The sequence below is a fragment of the Neltuma alba genome, unplaced genomic scaffold (genome assembly GCF_004799145.2).
Source record: "Neltuma alba isolate B1F8T4 unplaced genomic scaffold, ASM479914v2 tig00013603_pilon, whole genome shotgun sequence".
NCBI classification, from domain to species: domain Eukaryota; kingdom Viridiplantae; phylum Streptophyta; class Magnoliopsida; order Fabales; family Fabaceae; genus Neltuma; species Neltuma alba.
Genome location: NW_021637796.1, coordinates 85,843 through 112,750, shown reverse-complemented (window position 1 = coordinate 112,750; position 26,908 = coordinate 85,843). Strand labels below are relative to the sequence as shown.

Below are 26,908 nucleotides of genomic sequence, written 5' to 3'. Positions count from 1 at the left end.
CTTAGTGAAGTGCATGGGAGCCCACATAGTTAAATACTCCTCTGGTCCTTAATATAGGATCCAATTTGTGAGTTAGTTTTGGTCCTAAATATAAGACCCATTTATCATATTTATCAATTTTCTCTAAATTACCCTTATGGATACTCCTTCAACCATAATCAAGTAGAAGAGGAAGATGGGGTATTAAGAAATATAATTATGGTATTTTAGGAAAAACGTGTCATATTTCTTATAATTAACTAACTTACCTAACTTCCTTAATCTAATCAAATTAGTTAAATGGGTCTTATATTAAGGACCGGAGGAGTACATTAATTTCATATCAACAGTTTATCTTCATTTTATATAAAATTTGCAAAGCCAATGCACGACACTAAATAAATACATTAATTGCACTCATCAATATGTTATAGTAATAATAATCAGGAAAAGCAAAAGGGTGTGTGTGTGTGTGTGTAGAACTTGAAGCATTGTATATATATATCTCTCTCTCTAACCTCATCAAACAGAAAGTGAGAGAGATCATCGGAAAGTACAGTGAATAGAAGAGAAGAGAAGAGAGGGTGACCGATCGATGAGTTGGTTTGTGAAAAGTGATGGCCATGGATCATCAAGACGAGGGCAAATAGTGAGCTTGGAGATGGAGGAGCAGAGAGGAGGAGGAGGAGAACAAGGTATTTTTCTGACATGGGAGGATCTGAAGGTGACAGTGACGACCAATGGGAAAGACAAGTCTAGGCCAATCATTGAAGGTCTCACTGGTTATGCCAAGCCAGGACAGCTCTTAGCCATTATGGGTCCTTCTGGCTGTGGCAAGTCCACCCTCCTTGACGCCTTAGCAGGTAATAAAACTCCTTATACATACATACATATATACTTCTTGTTTGTCTCACAAAGTAGTCTTTCCTCTCCTCCTGCTGCATTAGGGAAGAGAGTGAAAAGATAGTAGTGTGCCTATGCTTGAACTCAGACCTGGAGGATAGGCTAGAGTTCTTTTTTTTTTAGATTATGCACAGGTATCATCCTATTAGAAGTAATTATATTCGAGATACTATCAAGTACTAAATATAAGCAAATCTCCCAACTCAGACCTGAAAGATAGGCTAGACTTTTTTTTTTTTTTTTTTTTAAAGATTATGCCCAGGCATCCTTCTATTAAAAGCAATTATATTCGAGATATTATCAAGCACTAAATGTAAGCACATCTTCCAATACATACGATAGACTCTTTTTAATTAAATTTTTTATTCTCTGGTCTTATTTATAGGACATTTTCAACATATTTCACACAAATTAAAGAAAACTTTAAACTGTATTAACTCTTCCTTAAAATATAACAATTTTCCAATTTTAATCCTTTTTAATATATATACTTTTTAAAAAAAATGATTTATACTATAATAAATGAAAGACAAAATTATACATTTATACAAAAAATTTAACAAGGTGACTTATAAATAGAAAAAAAAATCTTATTTCTCTGCTTTATATATAAATGGCTTAAATAGTACCAAATGGGTATATTCGACTTCCAAAACCTACCCGTTTAAGCGATGAAAACGCCTACCCCTGACCTAACTTAAACTAGTAGACTTAATTTCATGTTGCATTTTAGGTGGAAGCTACGATGGTGATGAGAGATAATTTGGATCCTTTGAAGTAGAAAGAAGTCCTCCTCTCTTTTTTTTTCTTTTTTTTTTATAAGTGATTTAAAACCTAATTTTGTGTAGATAATGGATATTACAATCCTTATAAGATTACTTTACCCATCTTTGAAAAATATGGGGGGATTTCATTTCATATAGGCATCTCGACCCCTGTGATATTTTTCTCAGTTTAATCATATATCCAATCTAAAAAATGAATTTTATTGAAGCATATTTATATGTTTATAGTTAATTATGCATAATTTATTATTAATTTAATTTATTTATTCTTAGTTATTATTGATTATTACAACTTATAATTTTATTAGTTGCGCATGATTTGAGGTAGTGCAAATTTGTCCTGCCTGTTTTAAATTATAAGAAATTTTTTTAAAAGAGAAATGTCATATTTTAAAATATAGCCCACAAAGAAGTTTAAAATTACTAAATTTTAAATAAAAAACTAATACAAAAATATGTTATTATTTGCAAGTCCAGTCAAAACCTATTAAAGTATTACTCCTCCGGTTCTTAATATAGGACCCAATTCTTGAGTTGATTTTGGTCCTAAATATAAGACCTATTTCTCATATTTATCATTTTTCTCTAAATTACCCCTATGGATACTCCCTCAACCATAATCAAGTAGAAGAGGGAGAGAGGTATTAAAAAGATGATTATGGTATTTTAAGAAAAATATGTCACTTTTCTTATAATTAACTAACTTACCTAACTTCTTTAATCTAATCAAATTAGTTAAATGGGTCTTATATTAAGGAGCGGAGGAGTATTAACAAACCTTTTAATGATTTTCAATTGTCCCTTCATAATTTCACTTTAATAAATAAAGGTGGAGATTAGTCTTAAATGAATATATTTATTGAGAAAATCAAGATATCGAAAGTATTTTTAATTGTTTTTATTGCCCTTTATATAAATTAGTTGAAAAGACATTATAGTAATATGCCGTTGATCCTTGTCTTTTAATGTTGAATGATCTCTTTTACGGTCCATCAACCTTCTTCTTCGAAGTTGTTGTAATGCCGTTAATGTCACCATCAATTGGCGCCCTCCTCGAAAGTCAAAATAGGAAGAGTGACAAAAATTTAAAAAAATTACTAAGTTTTAAATCAGTCTTAGTAACAATACTTTATTTAGTGTTAATAATACTGAATTTACGAATAACAAAATTTTTTTTACATTCTTTATTTAATATTTACAAATTTTTAGTTTTTTTTTTGTTGTTGTCATTTTCCCATCAAAATATATTTAATTAGGGAAAATGATAACTAGCTACTTCCTTCGAAAGCTATAAAATATGCAAGCCTTTAATGTTTGGAAAATGACATATACTTCCTCCCCTCCGTGGATTTACATTGGGCGCTCATCAAACTGATGAGCACCCAATGCTCATCAGATTTGGACCGTTCAGATTTGATTTGGACGGTCCAAATTTATTTTTATTTTTATTTTTTAAAAATAATTATTTTAATAAGTATAGGATAAAAAATAAAGATAATCTCTTAACTATCATTCTTTAAAAATATAATTTTTTCTATTTTAAAATAATTATTTAATAATATTAAATCTGAACCGTCCAGATTAGATGTGGACGGTCTAGATTGCTCATCAGGTGATGAACATTGAATGGGATCCCCCTCCATAATCTAAGAAATTGGTGAGGAGATGAAAGTTTAGTTCTTAAACATGTTCTAAAATAGTAATAAAGTTTTTTTTTTATTTTATCTCTAAAAAATGATAAAATTTCCTTTCATAACTATTTTTCATCTCTCTCCTATCTCCCCTCCTTATATTTAGTAGGGATGAAAGTGAAAAAAATCACGTTAATTATTATATCTTGGATCACAATTTTTTTTAACTAATTTCTTATATTATGAATCAGAAGGAGTAATAACTATCAAAAAATTTTTAATACTCAAAACAAACTCTAACTGCAAATTTTATTAAGAAACATTGATAACAAAATCACATAGATAAAAAAAATTAATTAAAATTAGTTAAAGATAATAAATATGTAAAACCCTTATTTATGATGGAAAAGAGAATAAAAGAAAGAATAAGAAAATGAATGAATTATGATTAGAGAAATAAGATAATAAATATATTAAATAGCAAAATAAGTAATTAAAAGGGGCAAAATAGAAAACTAGTCAAAAAATTTTGGGACATCTTGCAAATGTTTCTCAGAAATATGAGCAAGATAGAGATAATAGTTGTTTCTTATAAAAAGAGATGGAAGAATTATATAGATTACTCATAACACATTCTTGCATACCAAAAAATGCATTAAATTGTTACAAAAAATTTCATTTTATCTTAATTAAAGTTTTTTCCCTTTCTCACTATTTATAAATCATTATCATATCTATTATTTTTCTCTCTTTTCAGTGATAATTAAATATGGGTAAAATTAGAAACAAGTGTTAAATATACTACAAGTGACTTATATTAGAGACCTGACTTCTCCCTATAAATAACTTACATTTTGGGCCGGAGTGGTGTATTATTAAAAGAGAAGTTGTAATTTATTTTATAATCAATTTCCATGTGTGATGTGAAATTAATTGTAAAATTTCTCATTGTTAACTCAATTATTTCATATCTATAACTCTTTTTTCAAAATCTATAGCTATGTTAATGATTCTATTCTCTCGCATATTCCATCATTCTTTTCTTTCTATGTTAGTGCTTGTGCTCAGTAAGATAACGTTCACTAATGGCAATATCATGCTTTATAGAAGGAAGGACTTGCGCAAAACACACAGCATACAATAAGGAGTGGATAAAAAGGAACCCAAAAAAAAAAATCTCTAAGGACCTGGTTTAAAATTTAGTAAAACTATAAGGATGGAGAAATTACTTTTCTCTTTATTCAACTTTTTTAATTCATCCAAATTAGTTACATAACTCTTATAACTAACTAAGACATAAAAAAAAAAAAAAATTCACATTGCAGGTAGGTTGTGTACAAGGGCACAGCAAACAGGAGATATCCTTATCAATGGCCGCAAACAAGGACTGGCTTATGGAACATCAGTATGAAAAATACCCTTTAATTAGTTCATTTGCAAACAATAAATTCATGAATTAATTTCTAACAAAAATAGATACCACAATAGAGTTTTTTTTTTTGGCCCCTTCAGGCATATCTGACGCAAGATGATGCAATATTCACAACCTTAACGGTGGGAGAAGCAGTGCACTACTCAGCTCAATTGCAACTTCCTGATTCAATGACCAAGTCGGAGAAGAGGGAGAGAGCAGACTTCACAATCAGAGAAATGGGTTTACAAGACGCCATTAACACAAGGATTGGAGGTTGTGGAGGTTCTAAAGGAATCAGTGGAGGCCAAAAGAGAAGGGTTAGCATCTGTATTGAGATTCTCACACGGCCTAGCCTTCTGTTCCTTGATGAACCAACCAGTGGACTTGACAGTGCAGCTTCTTATTATGTTATGAGCAGAATTGCAAGCTTGAATCAGAAAGATGGAATTCAAAGGACTATTATTGCAGCAATTCATCAGCCTAGCAGTGAGGTTTTTGAGCTTTTTCATAACCTTTGCCTTCTGTCTTCTGGTCAAGCTGTGTACTTTGGCCCTGCTTCTGCTGCAAAGGAGGTTGGAACCCCCTTTTTTTCTTTTTGATTTTGTTTCTTTCGGTCAGTTTTGGGCTTTTGGAAGTGCTCATATGTTCATCTGATTCTAAAGTTGAATCCCATAATCATTCCGTTTTTCTTTCATCATCTGTCTGCAGTTTTTTGCATCAAATGGTTTTCCTTGCCCTACTCTCAAGAGCCCCTCTGATCATTTTGTAAAGACTATCAACAATGATTTTGATAAGGTAAATACAATTTGTAATATTTTTTTTTTCTTTTTAGGGGAAATCGCTATGAAGTCCTAAGGAAGAAGAAAGGTAATTATCAAAAAATTTTATAACAAGCAAGCAGCATATAATAACAAGTTTCAATATAGGAAATGATAACAGGTCCGCCATACTCACTTGTTATTGGGATTTTTGTTGATTATATTCTTTCCTTGGGACCTCATGTAGACCTACTTTGTTAAAGCAGCAAAGAGATAGGAAGGACCTGGTTCCCTTGATATATTCCCAATTCAACTGCATTGAAATGTGATTAATTTACCTTTTCTATTCCTAGGAGGACCCAGAGCAAGGATTATCCGAAGGACTAACCACAGAAGAACCAGTTCATATTCTTGTGGAATCATACAAGTCATCTGCAATCAGTCACCAAGTTCAAGCAGAAGTAGTTACAACAAGAACAAGGGTAGGTGCGCTTGTATCTTTACAGTGTGAACCCCAAAACACATGTAGACATTACAAAGAGAAATGCATATATATGTTGTGATCAGTTACCAAAAAAATCTCCAATAATAACCAAGCCTTTTGAATGCAGAATTCAAGTGCAGTGCAGATGAAAAGCCATGCCTCCTTCTTCAAGCAGTGCATCATTCTTACAAGAAGATCATTTTGGAATATGCATCGCGATTTAGGCTACTATTGGTTGCGTCTATTTATCTATGGTGGATTGGCTATAACTCTAGGCACTATCTTCTACAATGTTGGCTCAAGCAAAACAACTCAGGTGATAATACACAGAGAGAGAGAGAGAGAGAGAGAGAGAGAGTAATGAAGAGGATGATAATTTAGACAAAGTCGCCATTCTAGATCATGAATATAGATTGCAACCAGAGACAGACTCAAAACCTACTTTTTTAATGGTTTCAGGTAAGAGGCTCACTGCTCATGTTTGTGGCCACATTTCTGAGTTTCATAACCATTGCTGGGTTCGCTTCCCTTGTGGAGGACATGAAGGTACAGACTTTTATATGTATGAATATATGATTTTCCCATTTACATTGGCATAATTTATTGTCCCCACCATAAAGAAAAAGAGCATATTTTTTTTATTCTCCAGAAAGATACTGATGCTCCTCTGGTTTTTAATATAATACCTATTTAACTAATTTGATTATATTAAAGAAGTTAGATAAGTTGGTTTATTATAAAAAACATGACATGTTTTTTCTAAAACACCATAACTATCTTTTTTAATATCTTCCCTTTCTTATTTAATTATGATTGAGGGAGTATCTATAAGGGTAATTTAGGAAAAACTGATAAATATGATGAATAGGTTTTATATTTAGGACCAAAATTAATTTAACAATTAGATCTTATACTAAAGACAGGAGGAGTTTTGTTTTTCAGGCTCTCAGCTTTCTTTAAGTGCAAGCAGCTCCTCTTTTTGGCAAGCAAGAAATCTCTGATCTCTCTCAAGTTTGTTAATGCTGATATATTTTTTTTTAGGTGTTTCAAAGAGAAAGACTAAATGGGCATTATGGTGTTGCTGCATACACAATTGGACACACATTATCTTGCATTCCATTCTTGCTACTAATGTCACTGATTCCAGGAGCAATAATTTATTACCTAACCGGACTTCATAGTGGCTATCAGCATTTTCTCTACTTTGCTTCTGTGCTTTTCATCTCAGTAATGTTGGTTGAGAGCTGCATGATGATTGTTGCAAGCATGCTTCCAAATTTCTTGATGGGGATGATCACCGGTGCTGGAATTCTGGGATTAATGATGTTAACCGGTGGATTCTATCGCCTACCTGCGGAACTTCCTAAATTCTTATGGAGATATCCTTTTTACTACATTTCAATTCACAGGTATGCATGCCATGGATTGTTCAAGAATGAGTTTGAAGGTCTGACATTTACTATCAGTCAAGAGGGGAGGCCTAGGATCTTTAGTGGGGAAGAAATGCTGAGAAATTCATGGCAGATCGACGTGGAAAACTCGAAGTGGATCGATCTTTTGATTCTGGTAGGAATGGCAGTTCTGTACAGAAGTCTGTTCATGGTTATAGTCAAGATCCTTGAGAAGGTGAAGCCTATAGTTGCATCCTTCAACTTCAAGTGAGTTAGCATATTTATGTAGGATTGTCACATATGAATCAAGGAAATTAGATGAAAGAAGCCAAAGTGTGAATGGCTTTGAACAATACTACAATTAACAACAGAAGCTTGCTCAAGTCTATAAGTAAGGACTTGAACAAGTTTATTCAGAGTTGCTTTTAGAAGTGGTTTTCTAATTGTATATGTTTTTAAACGAATAGTTTTTCATATGTTTAAGAATGTGCTTCCTTTAACTTTATTTTATTTTTTCCATTTTATTTTCGTTTTCAGTTATGTCTATTGGTATCTTGGTTTTTGTATAAGTGTTAGGCTGGACTTGAAAACCTAGTTTTTAACGTAAGACCAAATGTACTTTCATATTTTGGAATGTCTCTTTGTTGTTGAATGGAACTAAAATAGTAAAATGCTGCAAAAGCCTTTACGGAGTAGGAAAAATACAAGGCTTTGTATTATTGTATTTTTATACTTTCAAATTTAGCAAAGACAATTAAAAAATAACAGTCTTGTATCTAATGCCAAGTCTGTGAATAATACGGCTTTCTAATAAAAACATTTTTCTAGCAAACTATTGCATATTGTATAATCATTTTTAATCACCATACTACCTCCGTCTTTAATATAATATTTACTTAATTAATTTAAGTAGATTAAATAAATTAATTTTTTGTCAAAGTTGTATGTTAGCTTTTCTAATATATCCTATTAAATTGTTTGCATTGAAACTAACTCTGAACACAAACTTTTTTAATATGTACAACCAATAGTGACAATTTTAGCAAAAAATGATAACTATTGAAAAAAAATAGATTTATATCTTATATTTGTGACCAAATTCAACCCCCAACTATTTTTTATATTAGAGATAGGAGGTAGTACTTTAAAAAAAATAAATATATTATTAATTTTATTATATATAATTTTAATAAATTTACTCGTATATTAACTTAGTAAACAGTAAAATTATATTAACAGGTATATTAAATACATAGTTTCTCTCACTCCTTATAATTTTTTAGAGGCTTTGTTTTTAGCAGTCACCAAATTCAAGAGAATGAACCTATTTTAGAATGAAATATGTACAGAAAATAGAGGGAGCAAGTATAACTATTATATGCTATACTATTAGCATCACAACATATCAATTCTACATCATTTATTATAAGATATATTTAATTAAAATAAAAGTTGGATTGACACTTGTAACATCCTGCTTTACATAAGAAAAGAGGTTGATACTTCTAAAATATTGTTAATACCCCCATCAAAATATTTTTTTTAAAAAAATATAAGTATCCTCTTATTGGAGGTAATATCAGGTATCAAATATGAGTATATTTTTTAAAGATAATTTAAATCTTAATTTGTTATGTTATGAGGAACCAACTTATTTCATTAAATACAATCCTTCTTAGCCGAAATATATATGTAAATATACATAGACACACAAGTAACTCATGGGCTTAGGACTTGGCCCATAGGCTTATTAGGTATTCCAACTAATGCTTTGCAGCCCATTGGGGGCATGAAGCAACGAATTAATAAATATTTATCAATATATCCAAAATTATAAAATGTTACGCTGTTAATAAATGATAAATAACGTAACATTTTTTTTTGGCCAGAAGTCCTATTGCTACCACTCTAATAGAAGGCAAAATATCTTAATAAAAAAAATGGCAGTTTCGGACCATAACCAATCTACTCCCTCAATTTTAAATAAAGGAATTGGTTAGAAGATTTATTTAATTTAAATATGAAACTTAATTTACTTTGTCTCTTAATTTCTTTTTTTTTTTCCTTATATATGTTATGTTAAACGAGTTTCTATTAAGAGGCGGGTTTAATGAAAATAATTAAAGAAGATATTTTTAAAAAGCCAACACATTTTTAGCAAATAATTAATTTAACTAATTTTTTTAATTTTTATAAATTAATTTTATGCCTCCTATATTAGCTACTTGGGTAGTAATCCTTTCACTTCTAAATATAGAACCTAAATAATTTATTTTTAGAGGTTAAAAGTTAATTAAGTTAATTATTTATAAAAAACTGTATGTTGATTTTTCTTAAATACTTTTTTAATTATTTGCACTGAAAACATCTCTTGATAAAAATCTCAATAAATAGGGGTAGTTTGAGAGAAAAATGTTATAGATTTAGAAGACAAGTGAATTAAAATTTTATGTCTAGAAGCAAGATGAATCACCTAATTAACTCCTCAAAGCTCATTAAGAAACATGATAAATGCCAAACTTGAATAATCCATATTATAATCCTTTTTTTAATAATATTCCGTACTATAATTGAATGACCCAAATTTAATGTCATTTTATTTTTATATTTTTAAGCTACAAAGATATGACGTTGAAGGTCAAATAAGGAAACCTTGTTTTGACCATGAAACTTCCGGTATATATTGTCATAATATATAAATTTAAAAATTCAACGTTTATTAAAAAAATTAATGACCAATAGATGAATAGAAAAATCATACCCTCATAAAATGAGGCCCAAATTATTATATAAATATTTAATATAAGAGTTAGTTAACTAATTTGAGGAGATTAAGAAAACTAGTTAAGTTAGTTATTTGTAATAAATAAATATTACTACTCTGGTCCTAAATATAAGAACTATTTTGTAGTGTAAATTACACTAGAAAAAAGATATTATATTTAGGAGCGAAGGAGTATCTTTTCTAAAATATTCTTGTTAATCAAGTGCATTAGCTAGAATTGCTATTATTACAGGGACTACCTTAGAAAAAATAAATAAATATGAGAGACAAAATGATTAGGGTCTTATATTTAAGACCAAAATAAAAGTCAAACGAACTTTTATGTTAAGGATAGGAGGTAGTAGCTAGTTGACTAACTTGAGTAGATTAAGAAAATTAGTTAAATTATTATTTGTAGTAAATAAATACTGTCTTTTCTAAAATATCCTTACTAATCAAGTGTATTGGTTAGGATTGTCATTATTACGAAGACTATCTTGAGAAAAATAAATAAATATAAAAGACAAAACGTATTGAAATATAATATTCAAGACTAAAATAAAAATAAAATAAGTTTTTATATTAAAGATTTGGCGTAGAACTAATCTGAAAAATATGCACATGTTATGTAAACTAATGGGAACACTTCATAGCAGCCTAAAGAATCATCCGTAATTTTCGTTCCCTCGATTTACAGAAACAGGCATTTGCTCAAATGTAAAAAATTATTTAATTATCGCACCCTTGCATGATATATTATTAAAATGCATTACACGTTCATGTTCTGGTTTTATCGCTTATTAAAATCCACATTCTAACCAAAATATTATTCTTTCTGTCTTAAATATAAAACCTATTTTATAGTACAATTTATACAACAAAATATATCTTACACTTAAGACGGGAGGAGTATTAATTTTTTTAATCCTCCAATCTTACAATGCAAAGCCGGATAATTATTTATAGAGATTAAAAAATTAGTTAAATTAGTTATTTGTAATAAATATATATTAATTTTTAAAAATATTTATTTAATAATTTGCATTGGTAACTGCCCACAAAAAAAGCCCCTTTAACAAGTGTAATTAATAAGAATAATGTGGATAACAATTATAAATTTAAAAGACAAATTGAATCAAAGTCTTATATTTAAGGACAAATCAACATATCCACTATTTTTATATTTACGATCTATTATTAAAATATTCAATCCGAGTTATTATCTTTGATCATTAATATGAGATTTAGTTAACTAACTTGAGAAAATTAAAGATGTTACTAAATTACTTATTTGCAACATATGCTACATATCTTTCTAAAACACTTATATCAATATATAAGTAAGTTAAATTGGTTTAGAGAAAAATAATAAATATAAATATTTTAAAATAATTTAGTAACTTTCTTAATATATCTAAATTAGTTAATTAGGTGTTATATTAAGGGCTAAAAAAATAGTATTTTAAATCTAAGATACTCTTTTTGACTCCATGTGGCATGCAGATGAATGTAGATAAACATCATATAAGGAAACCCTTTTTGATTTTGCACGTTACTGACCATTCTCACAACATTGTGGAAAATCTTTTAGTAATGATCCTACGTTAAATCTTATCTTTGGTTTACTGGAAAGCAAAGAATTGGGACAAAAAGACACACAGGGATCTGTGTGGAATCAATCGTCTAAGCGCATTTGGAGGGAAGATTGTTGAAAAGTCCACATCTCATATTTTCGTTGTATTAGTTTTGCTCCAACACAGTGACCAAAATTATTTGGGCGTTATTGGATTCATCTATTGTTCTTTCAACCAGTAACCTCATCCATGCATCCTTATCATGCACATGTATGCTTGAGTGCTAAAATTACAATAATTGAACCCTGTCTAACACAATCCTGTTCAATGATTTGGTCATCTTACTTCGTGAAGAATGAAGTATGAATGAAACATAGATGAGGAAATATATGACAATAAAGTCTTTTGAGTTATAATACTGTAAGATTTATATATATGTATATTCCGTTGGTGGTTGGGAGGGACAGTCTTGAGGTAGGTCATCCGCTCAAGCTATGGAAGCAACCTCTTGCAAACCAACAACAATACTAGCCACAAAAAAAAGTTAAGCCTAAGTTAGTCTCTCACATCATGACAAACCAAAGTTCTAATTCTCATTAAAAGAGATATCTATATTTAGTGTTTGACAGTATTTCAAATAAGATTACTTTCAATAGGAGGAAATCTTAGTATAGCCTAAAAAAAAAAAAAGGACTTATTCCACTCGATAAGATTGACTGCATAGATTGTACATGATGGGATTATACTTTATCAATCCAAAGTGAATCTGAGCCCCTTGCAAGAGTGCAGGGTTCAACTGTGCACAATAATGGAGTGTTTTAAAAATGTCAAATGTTTTCTTCCTCATCTTTTATTCTCAACTTAAAATCACTTTTTTTTTAATACAATCGTCATTTTCAGGAGTCGTGTTTTATCATTTCTAGCATAGTTAAATTTGTCAATAAGAAAATCTTATTTTATATAGGCAAGGATGGACCAACAATTACGACCACCTTAAATGGTCAAACCTTATGCATCATAGTGGTGCCCCATTGGATGGTCATGCAGGGATGTAGACCTCATATTCATATTTATCCCACTAAGTGTGGTCCAATATATAAATTATACGACGTTATTATGTTCTATCAATTTAAAATGAATCCAACTCTCTTGCTAAAATGCATGGTAAAACTGCCCACAATAGAGAGAGTGGATCCAACCCTCCTCCCAGGAGCTTTGTGCAACGGGTTGTTCCCTATAAACCAATGATGAATGTGCCTAATAGAAGAGACTTGATACCCATGAGGTCTTGAACGTAGGGAGCGGAGAAGAACAAAAATTTTAAGCCCGATAATACGGTGACTTTCAATTAGTACTCATCTTTTTTACTAGTGTCAAATTTTTTGAATGTTTTTGGTTCTTTTTATAAATTGTGCTGCCATGTGGATGTCTCAACATTTAGTACATTTTAAATAAGGACTCCAGGGAGTAGTCACCAAATACTCCTTTTGTTCTTAATATAGGACCTAATTGTAAAGCTAGTTTTGGTCCTAAATATAAGACATATTTTTCATATTTATTAATTTTTCCTAAATTATTTCTATAGATACTCCCTCAACTATAATCAAGTAAATAAGAGAGGAAGGATATTAAGAAATATAATTATGATGTTTTAGAAAAAACGAGTCATATTTCTTATAATTAACTAACTTACTTAATTTCTATAATTTAATCAAATTACTTAAAAAAGTCTTATATTAAGGATCAGAGGAGTACTAGATATTTACATCAAAAGAAAAATGTCTTAATATTGTTAATCAAATAATTCCCAAGAGGTTGGATATATTATGAGAGAGTAGCTACGTGTGACCTGCAAAGGAGCCTACTCGTAGTAAAAGAAGATATTTAGAGGGTAAGAAGGAGACTGGTCAATGCATCATATCCTTGATCTGTATCAATGGGAAAGACTTTAGCTTTGGGTGAAACTCTTCGCAGTTTTACTTTTCTATGCTTTTTATTTTGTACTTTACCAGTTTTGTCAAATTTGGTTCAGGCATTGATGGGACTTGGCTGTTGCAAATCTTCCATTTCGTTTTGCAGTTATGTAGAATAGGAATATGCCACGTGTTCATTAACTGTTCTGGTTCTCCCTCTCTCGTGATTGGTGTGATTTTTCTTTGTTTGGCAGTTACCAGGTGATTATATTTGACTGGGTACAAGAAATAATCATGCCGTTAAATCTGGGTGCCATTTCGTCTCAGAGAGCTCTCATGTGTCTCAGAATGATTAAAGATTTATTCTATATCTTTTAAGGAGAAAAGGATCATATATGAAATTAGATCCTACCAAGCTTATTAGAACCAGAGTAAGGCTCACGGCTCAATAATGTTGGATGCTTATACTGCCGTAGTTCTTTAATATAAAACCTCGTTAACTGATTTAGAGAGATTAAAAAAGTTACTAAATTATTTTAAAATATTTATATTTTTCATTTTTCTCTAAATTAATTTGTCTTATTTAATATATAATCTAATAATACATATAAGTATTTTAGAGAAATCATGTAACATATATTATAATTGAGTAATTTAGTAACTTTCTTAATCTTCTCAAATTAGTCAACTAAGTCTTATATTAAGGACAATAAGTAATGAACTCGAAAATAGGCCTAGACTTGTGTATGGTTTGAACAAACACACCATGCCAAAACTAAATGAGGAAATTAAACTAAAGTACAATTTTTTTTTCCTAAAACTAATATATGTACACACTCATTTTATATACATCTTTTCCTTTTAATATGTATGCATCCTTTCATATCTCATGCATCACACAACTTGTTAATAATTGCAGTTTGGGAATTATTGGATTCACAAGGCTGTTCTTGTAGAAGGCCAATCAAGAACACAGTCTCATTCAAGATTTGTAGCAGACCATCATGGAGTGAACTTGCTTTATCATTGTGCAACTGAGCCTGAAGCTCAGATGAAAACGATTGAGGAGGGTGAGGATCCATATATGTCATTCCTTTGGGGAAAAAAAATGATATTCATCTCTTTAGAGTTAAGCTAATAATATTAAACCTTACTAACTTATAAAATTAAACATGAGTCCTTTAAGAAAATTTCAAGCAAAAACACAAGCAAAAAAACACCTAACGAACAAGTTTACCAAAAGAATATTTAGCACTTGGCCAAGTCAATATAGATAGATCTAAGCTAAAAAGTATCATTGGAATTCATTTTACTGTTAAGTTTAATTGATTTTCATTTTTTAAACCTTTTTTTTTTGGGCACAGGTTTTGTTGTTTGCAAGCCATTTCTGTTGAAATGGATTTCATCCAGGATCTTAGTTTTAGTAACCATAATTTTGCAACCAAAAGATGATACTGTGATTTGGCAACCAAAAATGGAATCTCAAGCTAAAGAGCCACACAAGTTCTTGAGGAAATCTATCTTACCAAGTAAAATAAATTTATAATAAATGTGTTACACATCTTGTCTGTCTTGACGAGTTGTTCTTACTTCTTAGTCGACACAACCGTTCCTATATATTCATCCTCTGCATTCAAGTCAGCCAATCTCTCTTCCACCTTCCTCCCTTATATTACAGACACACAGAAAATAGAAAGTATTCCATGGCTTCCCTTCTTCATCAGCCTGTAGCACCAGATAATAACTCTAAAGTTGTAGAACTACAAACCAGTCTAGACTTTATTACTACATTTGAGAACACGGGGATCCAGCCAACAGATAGAAGCAAAGGCACTCAGAGGGAGGATGAGACGGTTTTCATGACATGGGAAGATTTGTGGGTGACTGTTGGAAGCGGAAAGAATAAAAAACCAATATTGCAGGGTCTGACTGGGTATGCCAAGCCAGGACAGCTTTTGGCCATAATGGGTCCTTCAGGATGCGGGAAAACCACACTCCTTGATGCTTTGGCAGGTTCCACTTTTTTATGACACATCTCTATATGAACTTCAAAGTAAATAATATGCTGGATGATACTGTTCTTGTATTGCTTCCAATTTCCAAATGACATTCAAGCATATTTTGGGCATTTTCAGTTTGGAATTATCTGTATCTTGATGTTCAGTTCTCCTGTTTAGAGTAGTTTGGTAACTGATGTGAAAACTACAAAACGATCCTTCGCAAAAGAAGGACCATGCTATAGACATCAAGTTTGACATCACATGTTTTTTCCCTCTTGACGCTAAGGATTAAGGGAACTTAAGTGGAAGGAAACTAACTTTCTATCATTTGTTGAGTTGATTAATTGGTTTAAGACTTAAGCAGTTGTAACGCATGCTTTTAACTATTATCGCAGGAAGATTAGATTCAAACATGCAGCAAACAGGGAAGATTCTAATCAATGGAAACAGACAGGCACTAGCATATGGAACATCAGTAAAAAAATTACAAAAGCCATGTCCAAAAGGTTTAACAGTGTCACTAACCTCACTCCCTTCCCATGCAAACACAGGCATATGTCACCCAAGATGATGCTATGCTGTCAACTTTAACGGCCGGGGAAGCTTTATATTACTCATGCCAGCTCCAACTTCCAGATTCTATGTCCATTGAAGAGAAGAAGGAGAGAGCGGACTCTACACTCAGAGAAATGGGTCTACAAGATGCCATCAACACCAGGATTGGAGGGTGGACTTCAAGAGGCCTTAGCAGTGGACAAAAGAGAAGACTTAGCATTTGCATTGAGACTATAACACGCCCGAAACTTCTCTTCCTTGATGAACCAACTAGTGGTCTTGATAGTGCAGCTTCTTATTATGTTATGAGCAGAATTGCCAGTCTAAACATAAGGGATGGCATTGAAAGAACAATTGTAGCATCTATCCATCAGCCTAGCAGTGAAGTTTTTCAACTTTTCCACAATCTCTGCCTTCTGTCTTCTGGTGAAACAGTATATTTTGGCCCTGCATCTGAGGCAAATGAGGTCAGGAGCTAGAATCCATATTTACATCATTAAATATTTCCAAAAAAGCACAAGAAAAAGCTGATTTTAAATTGACTTCCGAAGCTCTGCTTTGATTTATTGTAGTTCTTCGCTTCAAATGGTTTTCCTTGCCCAAGCCTCTACAATCCTTCTGATCATTTCTTAAAGATCATAAACAAGGATTTTGAGCAGGTAAGCTAAGTTTTTTTTACCCTTGCTTGAATTTACAATGAAACCTACAGCACTACAGCACACTCAAGCCTTTTGTTTAATGCTAGAGAAACTTTGAATTTACTTTTATCATTTCCAGGATCCTGAAGAAGGCTTTGGTAAAAGAGTAACCACAGAAGAAGCGATTAATATCCTTGTGGAGTCCTACAAGTCATTTGAAATTCGCCAACAAATTCTGAAGGAAGTGGGAGAAATAAGCGAAAGTGTAAGTTTAGTGTTACATTCATAGCAAAAACCATAACGCAGCAAGGATGCACAATTTTTCAAAATTCAACCATCAACAAGACTGAAATCCAAGAACTACTAACTCCTAAATGAACCACAGGATTCTGATGCATTTGGGAAAAAGAGAACCCATGCTGCACTCGTTACTCAGTGCCTTGTTCTTATAAGAAGATCTTCCCTGCATATGTATCGTGACATAAGCAATTACTGGTTACGTCTTGCTGTGTATGTTGCAATAGCTATAAGTCTGGGTACCATATTCTATAACGTGGGCTCAAGTATTGAATCTATTCAGGTAAGAGAAGTAAAGCAACATTTATGTGTGGCTCTTAATGCACAAAGTTTGCTATTAATATCTTCCAGTAAACTGCAGGCTAGAGGATCGCTGCTCACATTTTTTACTTCAGTCCTTACTTTCATAACCCTTATCGGTGGATTCCCTCCATTTTTAGAGGAAATGAAGGTAATGTTTTGTTCTCATTGTCTAATTTTCAAAAGAAAAACATGTCTTGGTTTCAAAGCATTGCACTTTAAGCAGGTGAGTTAGTCTGCTTTTTAAGAAAGGTGGTATTTTCTCTTAATATTAACCTCAGTTTGACTCTTCAAAAAATAAAAAGAAAATCCTAAAGTACCAAAGTACCCTATAATCAACTGAAGAATAGATTTAATCCAGAGCAAAAGGCAAAGATTCAAATGCCAACAAAAAACAAAAGCAGTACACTTTTGCATTTGAGCTTCTATTACATGACCCTAATTACATTATCCTATAATGTGTTGTACTCACTTTATCACTTCTTCTTGTCGTCAAGTCAGGTATTTAAACGAGAGAGGTTGAATGGACACTATGGTGTTACTGCTTTTCTGATTGGCAACACATTATCTGCTATTCCATACATGCTACTGATATCTCTGATACCTGGAGGAATAGTTTATTGCCTTTCTGGCCTGCACAAAGGACTTGAGCAATTTTTGTACCTGACGTCTGTGTTGTTTGCCACTGTTATGTCTGTTGAGAGCCTCATGATGGTTGTTGGGAGCTTCTTCCCTAATTTCATAATGGGGATGATCATTGTTGGTGGAATTCAAGGAGTCATGATATTACTTGGTGGTTTCTATAGATTGCCAAACGATCTCCCCAAACCATTTTGGAGATACCCTTTATATTATGCTTCATTCCACAAGTATGCCTTCCAAGGATTGTTCAAGAATGAGTTTGAAGGTTTAACATTTCCCACTGATCATGATGGAGGCAGCAAAACCACTAGTGGCAGAGAAATTCTGACAAACACGTGGCAAGTGGAAATGGGCTACTCTAAGTGGGTTGATCTGGCAATCCTGCTTGGAATGATTGTTCTATATCGGCTTCTGTTCTTGGCCATCACTAAGACCAAGGAGAATGCAAAGCCTATGGTTGCAGCTATCTGTTGTTCCCCAAGCAAAATCATGGTGACCCGAAGAAATTAGCACAAGAAGACATCCAATGTCACATTTTAAGGTAAAAAAACAATAGGTTGGTCAGGGGTAGCGCACGTGTTTCTGTTTGATTCTTCCTAAATTATGTAAGATATTGTTTGGACATGTCAAATTCCTACTGCAAGGGAGCATACAACCAAGAACTCATCAAGCAGTCACAATTTGTAATTATTGATATGGGCAAATTAATTACAAGTCAAGACAAGTGTGTCAAAGATATCTGACATACTTATATGTCTATATATAAATACCTTGATCAACATTTTTTGTTTTATACATATTTGTCCAAACCCATACGAGAATTTCTTCCATGAAACCCAACCCAGCCCGCATTCTTCAATCAATCGGCACCCACTGTAGCAGTTCGAAGACATACATTCGAGCACCGTTTTTAACATTTCTATTTCCTACTTCCCAAATCGCTACCACTATATGTAGACAATGGATATTTGATATGGACCGCATTTAATTTAAATCTAACTTGAAATTTTTTTTTTTTGGGGGGGGGGTCAATTTCATATAGGCATCATCTCGACCCCTGTGATATTTTTCTTGGTTTAATCATATATCCCATCTAAAAAAGAATTTTATTGAATAATATTTATATGTTTATCGCTAATTATGCATAATTTATTTATTCTTAACGACTATTGATTGTTACAACTTATAATTTTATTAGTTGCGCATGATTTAAGGTAGTGCAAATTTGTCCCACCTGTTTTACATCATAAGACATTTTTTTAGAGAAATATCATATTTTAAAGTATAACTCACTAAAAAAAATTTAAAATTACTAAATTTTAAATAAAATACTTAAATAAAAGCGTGCTATTATGTGAAGGTCCAGTCAAAATCTATTAAAGTATTATCAACAAACTTGATTTAAGATTTAGTAATTTCAAGCTTCCTTTTATTGGATTCTTCTTCTAATGAAAACATATATGAATGATTTTCAAATTTCCCTTCATAATTTCACTTTAATAAACAAATAAATAAAGACTTAAATAAATATATTTATTGAGAAAATCAAGTTATCAAACTATTTTTAATTGTTTTTGTTGCTTTTTATATAAATTAGTTGAAAAAAATATTATAGTAATTTGTTGTTGATCCTTGTCTTTTAATGTCAAAGGATCTCTTTTATGGTCTATCGTCCTTCTTCTTCGAGGTTGTTGTGATGTTGTTAATGTCACCATCAACTCGCTTCCTCCTCGTTTGTCATGAGATATGTTTTATTAAAATAAATATGTTTAATTAGAGAAAATGACAACTAGCTACTTTCTTCGAAAACTATGAAACATGCAAGCCTTTAATGTTTGGAAAATGACATGTTTTTCCAACAATCTGGGGAAGTATTTAGGGATTCCTCTGATTCACAGGAGAGCGTCCTATGTCACTTTTGCCCCTCTGGTGGAGAAAACACATCGAAGGTTATCAGGTTGGAAGAGGAATTGTCTAAACTTGGCAGGAAGGTCCACATTGATTAAGGCAGTACTTTCAGCACTCCCTACTTATTATACGCAAACAATACTTCTACTGAAACGGCTGGTAGAGGAGCTAGAAAGGAAGAGTAGAGGCTTTCTTTGGGGACAACAAGATGACCAAAGAAAACTGCATCTCTTATCCTAGGAACAGGTGACTAAAAATAAGAGGCAAGGGGGCTTGGGAATTCGAAGGTTGAGACAACAAAATGAGGCCTTTATAATGAAGATTTGTTGGGGTCTTATTTCTAGCAAGGAGGCACTGTGGGTCAAAATACTACGAGGGAAGTATCGTTGCGGGAATCAAGACATGCCGGATGTTAGTAAGAAGAAGCATTTGTCTCTTACTTGGAGGGGTATTTGCGACATTTGGGATAAGTTCCAGAAAGGTGTGGCAAAGAAGATAGGAGATGGGACTTCCACCTCTTTCTGGTATGACAACTGGTCGGAACTTAACATACCCCTTGTGGAGGTTGTACCAGAATACGAAGATTTGATTGACGGAAATGAGAAGGTCGCAGATTATACAGGGTCGGATAGAGAATGGAACAAGTGTAAAATGGAGATGTGGCTTCCCCGACAAGTGATCGATAGAGTCCTTAGTGCACACTCACCCCGTGAGGAGAGAGGAGAGGATAAACTTTATTGGAAACCAGCTTCAGATGGTCGTTTTTCTGTGAATTCTACCTATGATTTTCTGTTTGCAGGTACAGTGAGACAGGAGGATAGCATATGGAAGCGCATATATGGAGATGGCAAATGATGGAAAAGATTAAAACCTTCATCTAGCTTTTCTACCACGGGCAAATACATACGTGTCAGTTAAGGAAACAGAGAGGTATTGCAGAAACAGATTATGTCAGCTTGGATGTCAACAGGTAGAAGATCAAATGCACTTGTTATGTGATTGCTCGAATGCGACGGATCGATGGAGAGCAGTAGTCGAACCAACCAAGTGGCAAACCTTCTCCTCCCTCTCAGGTGCGGATTGGATCAGATGGAACCTCACTCAAGAGGCAGGATGTCAGTTTACTAAGAGAATGCCTTGGAAGACTCTATTTGGATACATATGTTGGGATATTTGGACAACCCGATGCAGTAGAATGTTCAATGACCAAGAAATTAGCAACAGGTGAGATGCAAATGACAGTTTCTTCATAGCTTGTTTAGATTACAACTTAGCAAGTAAGCGTGTAGTCTACAGGGTGGAGTCTACTCCGCGGCAAGCTAGGAAGGATACTGATGATATGTTTGTTAAGTTGCAAGTAGATGGTTCTGTTCTCAGGAATGGGCACAATGGCTGTGGAGGAGTCATCAGAGATTACTTGAATAACTGGATATGTGGTTTTTGTGCTAAGCTCACGAACGTACCCCCAACTGTTGCGGAGCTGATGGGGATCCTGCATGGCCTGAACTTAGTTTGGTCTAGAGGTCATCAAAAGATTCTTATATATTCAGACAGCATAGAGGCTATCAACTTAGCGATGCAGGGATGTGAAGACAGCTACCCTTTTAAAGATTTAGTTGATGATGTCAAGCTTACAGTTAATAGAGATTGGCGTACTATTTTTTGTCATGTAGAAAGGGACTTGGTCCCTTTAGCAGATTCTTTAGTGAATTACGCTCATAGGATAGACGGCAATTTTCACCTTTTTGATTGCCCTCCTCCCGACGTTACTGAGACGGATGGGGAGCAGAGTAGGGCTTGATTGTTTTTGCTTTGTACTTCTGTAATTTTTTACCTGTTGTCCTCTTTTCATTCAAAAAAGAAAAAAGAAAATGACATGTACTTCCTCCCCTCCATAGTATAAAAAATTGGTGAGAAGATGAAAATTTAGTCCTTAAATATGTTTTAAAATGATAAAAAAAATTTTATTTTACTTCTAAAAAATAATAAAGTTGCCTTTAGCATTATGCTTATATTATCCTTGTAATGGATGGAAGAAAAAAAATCACATTAATTATTCTGACAATCTCTTATATTTTGAATCATAATTTTTTTTAACCATTTTCTTATATTATGAACGGATAGATGGAGTAATAACTATCAAAAAAATTTTAATACTCAAAGCAAACTCTAACTGCAAATTTTATTGAGAAACATTTAACCAAATCATGGAGATTAAAAAATTAATTAAAATTAATTAAAGACAATAAATATGTAAATATTGTAAGTTTTTCTAAAAAAGTACCTTTCTTTAGGAGGGGAAAGAGTATAAGAGAAAGCATAAGAAAAAGAATGAATGATATTTCAGAAAATGATATAATAAATATATTAAATGTTAAAATAAGTAATTAATAGGATAAAATAGAAAATTAGTTGAAAAAAGTTCAAGACATCTTGCAAATGTTTCTTATAAAAAGAAAAGGAAGGAGTATATAAATAACTTGTAACATATTCTCGCATCCCAAGAAATGTATTAAATTGTTAAAAATTTTAAATTTTACCTTTATTTAAGTTTGTTTTCTCTCTCGCTATCTACAAATCATTCTTATTTTTTTCATTCTTTCTCTCTTTCCAATAAGAATTAAATGAGTAAAATTAGAAAACAAGTACTAAATATATTATAACTGACTTACATTAGAGACCAAAACTTTTTCCTACAAGTAACTTACATTTAGTTCCCCAGAGGCATATCATCAAAACAGAAGCTACAATTTATTTTAAAATCAATTTTCATATATGATGTGAAATTAATTGTAAATTTCACATTGTTAACTCAACTATTTTGAAAATCTATAGCCATGTTAATGACTCTTTTCTTTCACATATTCCGCCATTCTTTTCTCTTTATGTCAGCGCTTGTGCTTAGTAAGATAACGTTCACTAATGGCAAATTCACAAAATACACAGGATACGATAAGGAGTCAATAAAAAGGGGGGAAAACCCTAAGAACCTTTTTTAAAATTTAGGAAAACTATAAGGATTAAGAGATTAATTTTCTCTCTATCCAACTTTTTTAATTCACCCAAAAGAGTTAAATAACTCTTAGAAGGAACTAACATATGAAAAATAAAAAATCAAATTGCAGGTAGGTTGCGTACAAGGGCGAAGCAAACAGGAGATATGCTTGTCAACGGCCGCAAACAACCACTGGCTTATGGAACATCAGTATGAAAAATAACCCTTTAATTAGTTCATTTACAAACAACAAATTCATGAATTAATTTCTAACAACAATAGATCCAACAATAGAGTTTGCCTTTTCCCCCTTCGGGCGTATTTGACACAAGATAATGCAATATTGACGACCTTAAGAGTGGGAGAAGCGGTGCACTACTCAGCTCAACTGCAACTTCCTGATTTAATGACCAAATCGGAGAAGAAGGAGAGAGCAGACTTCACAATCAGAGAAATGGGTTTACAAGACGCCATTAACACAAGGATTGGAGGTTGTGGAGGTTCTAAAGGAATCAGTGGAGGCCAAAAGAGAAGGGTTAGCATCTGTATTGAGATTCTCACACGGCCTAGTCTTCTGTTCCTTGATGAACCAACCAGTGGACTTGACAGTGCAGCTTCTTATTATGTTATAAGCAGAATTGCAAGCTTGAACCAGAAAGATGGAATTCAAAGGACTATTATTGCAGCAATTCATCAGCCTAGCAGTGAGGTTTTTGAGCTTTTTCACAAACTTTGCCTTCTGTCTTCTGGTCAAGCTGTGTACTTTGGTCCTGCTTCTGCTGCAAATGAGGTTGGATGTTGCCCTTTTTTTTTTGCATAAGTTTTGAGTTTTTGGAAGTGTTCAGATGTTCATCTGATTTTCAAGCTGAATCCCACAATCACTCTGTATCTTTTTTTCTATATCTGTCTGCAGTTTTTTTGCATCAAATGGGTTTCCTTGCCCTACTCTCAAGAGCCCCTCTGATAATTTTGTAAAGAACATCAACAATGATTTTGAGAAGGTAAATACAATTTGTAATATTCTTTTGTTTTTTTAGGGGAAATCGCTACGAAGTCCCAAAGAAGAAGGAATGTAGTTATCAAAAAAATCTTATAACAAGTAAGCAGCATATAATAATAAGTTTCAATATAGGAAATGACAAGTCTATCATACTCACCTGATATTGGGATTTTGTTGATTATATTCTTTCCTTGGGGCCTCATGTAGACGTACTTTGTAAAAGCAGCAAAGAGATAGGAAAGGCCTAGGTCCCTTGATATATTCCCGCTTCAACTGCATTGAAATGTGATTAATTTTGCCTTTTCAATTTCTAGGAGGACCCTGAGTAAGGATTATCAGAAGGAATAACCACAGAAGAAGCAGTTCATATTCTTGTGAAATCATACAAGTCATCTGCAATCAGTCACCAAGTTCAAACAGAAGTGGTTACAATAAGAACAAGGGTAGGTGCACTTTTATCTTTGCAGTGTGAACCCCAAAACAAATATAGACATTACAACGAGAAATGCAAATATGTGTGTGTGTGTGTGTGTGTTGTGATCAGTCACCAAAAAAATCTCCAATAATAACCAAGCCTTTTGAATGCAGAATTCAGGTGCAATGGAGATGAAAAGCCACGCTTCATTCTTCAAGCAGTGCATCATTCTTACAAGAAGATCATTTTTGAATATGCATTGCGATTTAGGCGACTACTGGCTACATCTATTTATCTACGGTGGATTGGCTATAACTCTAGGCACTAGCTTCTACAATGTTGGCTCAAGCGAAACAACTCAGGTAATAACACACACACACACACACACAGAGATAGTAATGGAGAGGATGATGATTTAGACAAAGTTGGAATTCTAGATCATGAATATAGAGTTGCAACCAGAGACAGATTCAAAACCTACTCTTTTAATGGTTTCAGGTAAGAGGCTCACTGCTTATGTTTGTGGCCACATATCTGAGTTTCATAACCGTTGGTGGGTTCGCTTCCCTTGTAGAGGACATGAAGGTACAGACTTTTATATGTATCGATATATGATCTTCCCATTTACATTGGCATAATTTGTTGTCCCCGCCATAACGAAAAAGAACATATTTTTGATTCTCCAGAAAGAGACTGATCTTTTTTTCAGGCTTCCAGCTTTCTTTAAGTGGAAGCAACTTCTCTTTTTGGCAAGCAAGAAAGCTCTGACCTCTCTCAAGTTTATTAATACTGATATATTTTTTTAGGTGTTTCAAAGAGAGAGACTAAATGGGCATTATGGTGTTGCTGCATACACAACTGGACACACATTATCTTGCATTCCATTCTTGCTACTAATGTCACTGATTCCAGGAGCAATAATTTATTACCTAACCGGATTTCATAGAGGCTGTCAGCATTTTCTCTGCTTTGCTTCTGTGCTTTTCGTATCAGTAATGTTGGTTGAGAGCTGCATGATGATTGTTGCAAGCATGCTTCCAAATTTCTTGACGGGGATGATCACTGGCGCTGGAATTCTGGGAGTAATGATGTTAACGGGTGGATTCTATCGCCTACCTACAGAACTTCCTAAATTCTTATGGAGATATCCTTTTTACTACATTTCAATTCACAGGTATGCATGGCACGGATTGTTCAAGAACGAGTTTGAAGGTCTGACGTTTACTATCAGTCAAGAGGGGAGCCCTATGATCTTTAGCGGGGAAGAAATGCTGAGAAATTCATGGCAGATCGATGTGGAAAACTCGAAGTGGATCGATTTTGGTCCTGGGGGGAATGGCATTCTGTACAGAAGTCTGTTCATGGTTATAGTCAAGATCATTGATAAGGTGAAGCCTATAGTTGCATCCTTCAACTTCAAGTGATTTAGCATATTTATATGTAGGATTGTCCCATATGAATCGAGGTAATTATGTGAAAGAAGCCAAAGTGTGAATGACTTTGAACGAAACTACAATTAATAACAGAAGCTTGCTCAAGTCTATAAGTAAGGACTTGAACAAGATAAAGTTTACTCCTCTTAGAGGTCTTAGAAGGTAGTTTTCTAATTGTATATGTATTTTAAACAAATAGTTTTTCATATGTTTGAGAATGTGCTCCCTTTAATTTTATTTTTTTCTTCATTTTATTTTCGTTTTCAGCTATACTGGTATTTAGTATACGTCTGTTTGGTTTGACTTGAAAACCTAGTTTTTCTAACATGAGACCAAATGTACTACTTCCGATCCTAATTATAAAATCTTATTTATAGACATATTTTGGAATGTCTCTTTGTTGTTGAGTGGAACTAAAATGCTGCAAAAGCCTTTACAAAGTAGGGGAAAAAAATACAAGTTTGTATTGTATTTTTATACTTCCAAATTGAGCAAAGACAATTAATAAAATAACATAGTCTTGTATTTAATACAAAGTCTAAGTAGTGAATAATACGGCTTTCTATAAAAATATTTTTCTAAGAACTAATGCACATTGTATAACCATTTTAATCAACATACTATATTCCACCTGTAATATAATATTTAATTAATTTAAATAGATTAAATAAATAAGTTATTTGTCAAAGTTCCATGTTGGCTTTCCTAAAATATTTTATTAAATTATTTGCATTGAAACTAACTGTGGATGTAAACTCCTTTAATATTTGCAATTACTAGTGACAATTTGAAGAAAAATGATAAATATTAGGATAAAATGGATAGAAATCTTATATTTATAATCAAATTCAACCCACAACTATTTTTTATATTAGGGATAAGAGGTATTCTTTTTTTTTTTGGGTAAAAAAAACTAAATATATTTATTTTGATATTATTATATTCATTAATTTTATTATATAATTTTAATAAATTTATTGTTATATTAACTTAGTAAACATTAACCTTATATTAAGAGGTATATTAAATACATAATTTCTCTCCCTCCTTATAATTTTTTAGAGGCTTTGTTTTCAGCGGTCATCAAATTCAAGAGAAATGAACCTGTTTTGGAATGAAATATGTAAAG

General features: G+C 32.5%; 1 protein-coding gene and 1 pseudogene across 1 annotated transcript; both read left to right on the top strand.

Annotated features, from left to right (window-relative positions):
• Positions 1–526: 526 nt before the first annotated feature.
• Positions 527–18,773, top strand: LOC114738521 (uncharacterized). The gene is made up of 18 exons (XM_028926592.1): positions 527–842; positions 4,624–4,703; positions 4,811–5,284; positions 5,421–5,507; positions 5,824–5,952; positions 6,082–6,270; positions 6,414–6,500; positions 6,996–7,613; positions 14,516–14,666; positions 14,961–15,052; positions 15,321–15,609; positions 15,992–16,071; positions 16,148–16,618; positions 16,724–16,810; positions 16,929–17,054; positions 17,175–17,369; positions 17,448–17,537; positions 17,888–18,773. Exons 1-18 carry the CDS (start codon positions 575–577, stop codon positions 18,536–18,538), a joined length of 4,164 nt encoding a protein of 1,387 aa, XP_028782425.1. The 5' UTR covers positions 527–574; the 3' UTR covers positions 18,539–18,773.
• Positions 18,774–23,054: 4,281 nt separating this feature from the next.
• LOC114738520 (ABC transporter G family member 11-like) lies at positions 23,055–25,770 on the top strand (annotated as a pseudogene).
• The last annotated feature ends 1,138 nt before the right edge of the window (positions 25,771–26,908 follow it).

Coding starts and splice junctions, on each gene's coding strand:
- LOC114738521 (XM_028926592.1), top strand. CDS start 575: ATGAGTTGGTTTGTGAAAAGTGATGGCCATGGATCATCAAGACGAGGG. Junction 4,704..4,810: donor GACTGGCTTATGGAACATCA/GTATGAAAAATA, acceptor TGGCCCCTTCAG/GCATATCTGACGCAAGATGA. Junction 16,811..16,928: donor TAAACAAGGATTTTGAGCAG/GTAAGCTAAGTT, acceptor TATCATTTCCAG/GATCCTGAAGAAGGCTTTGG.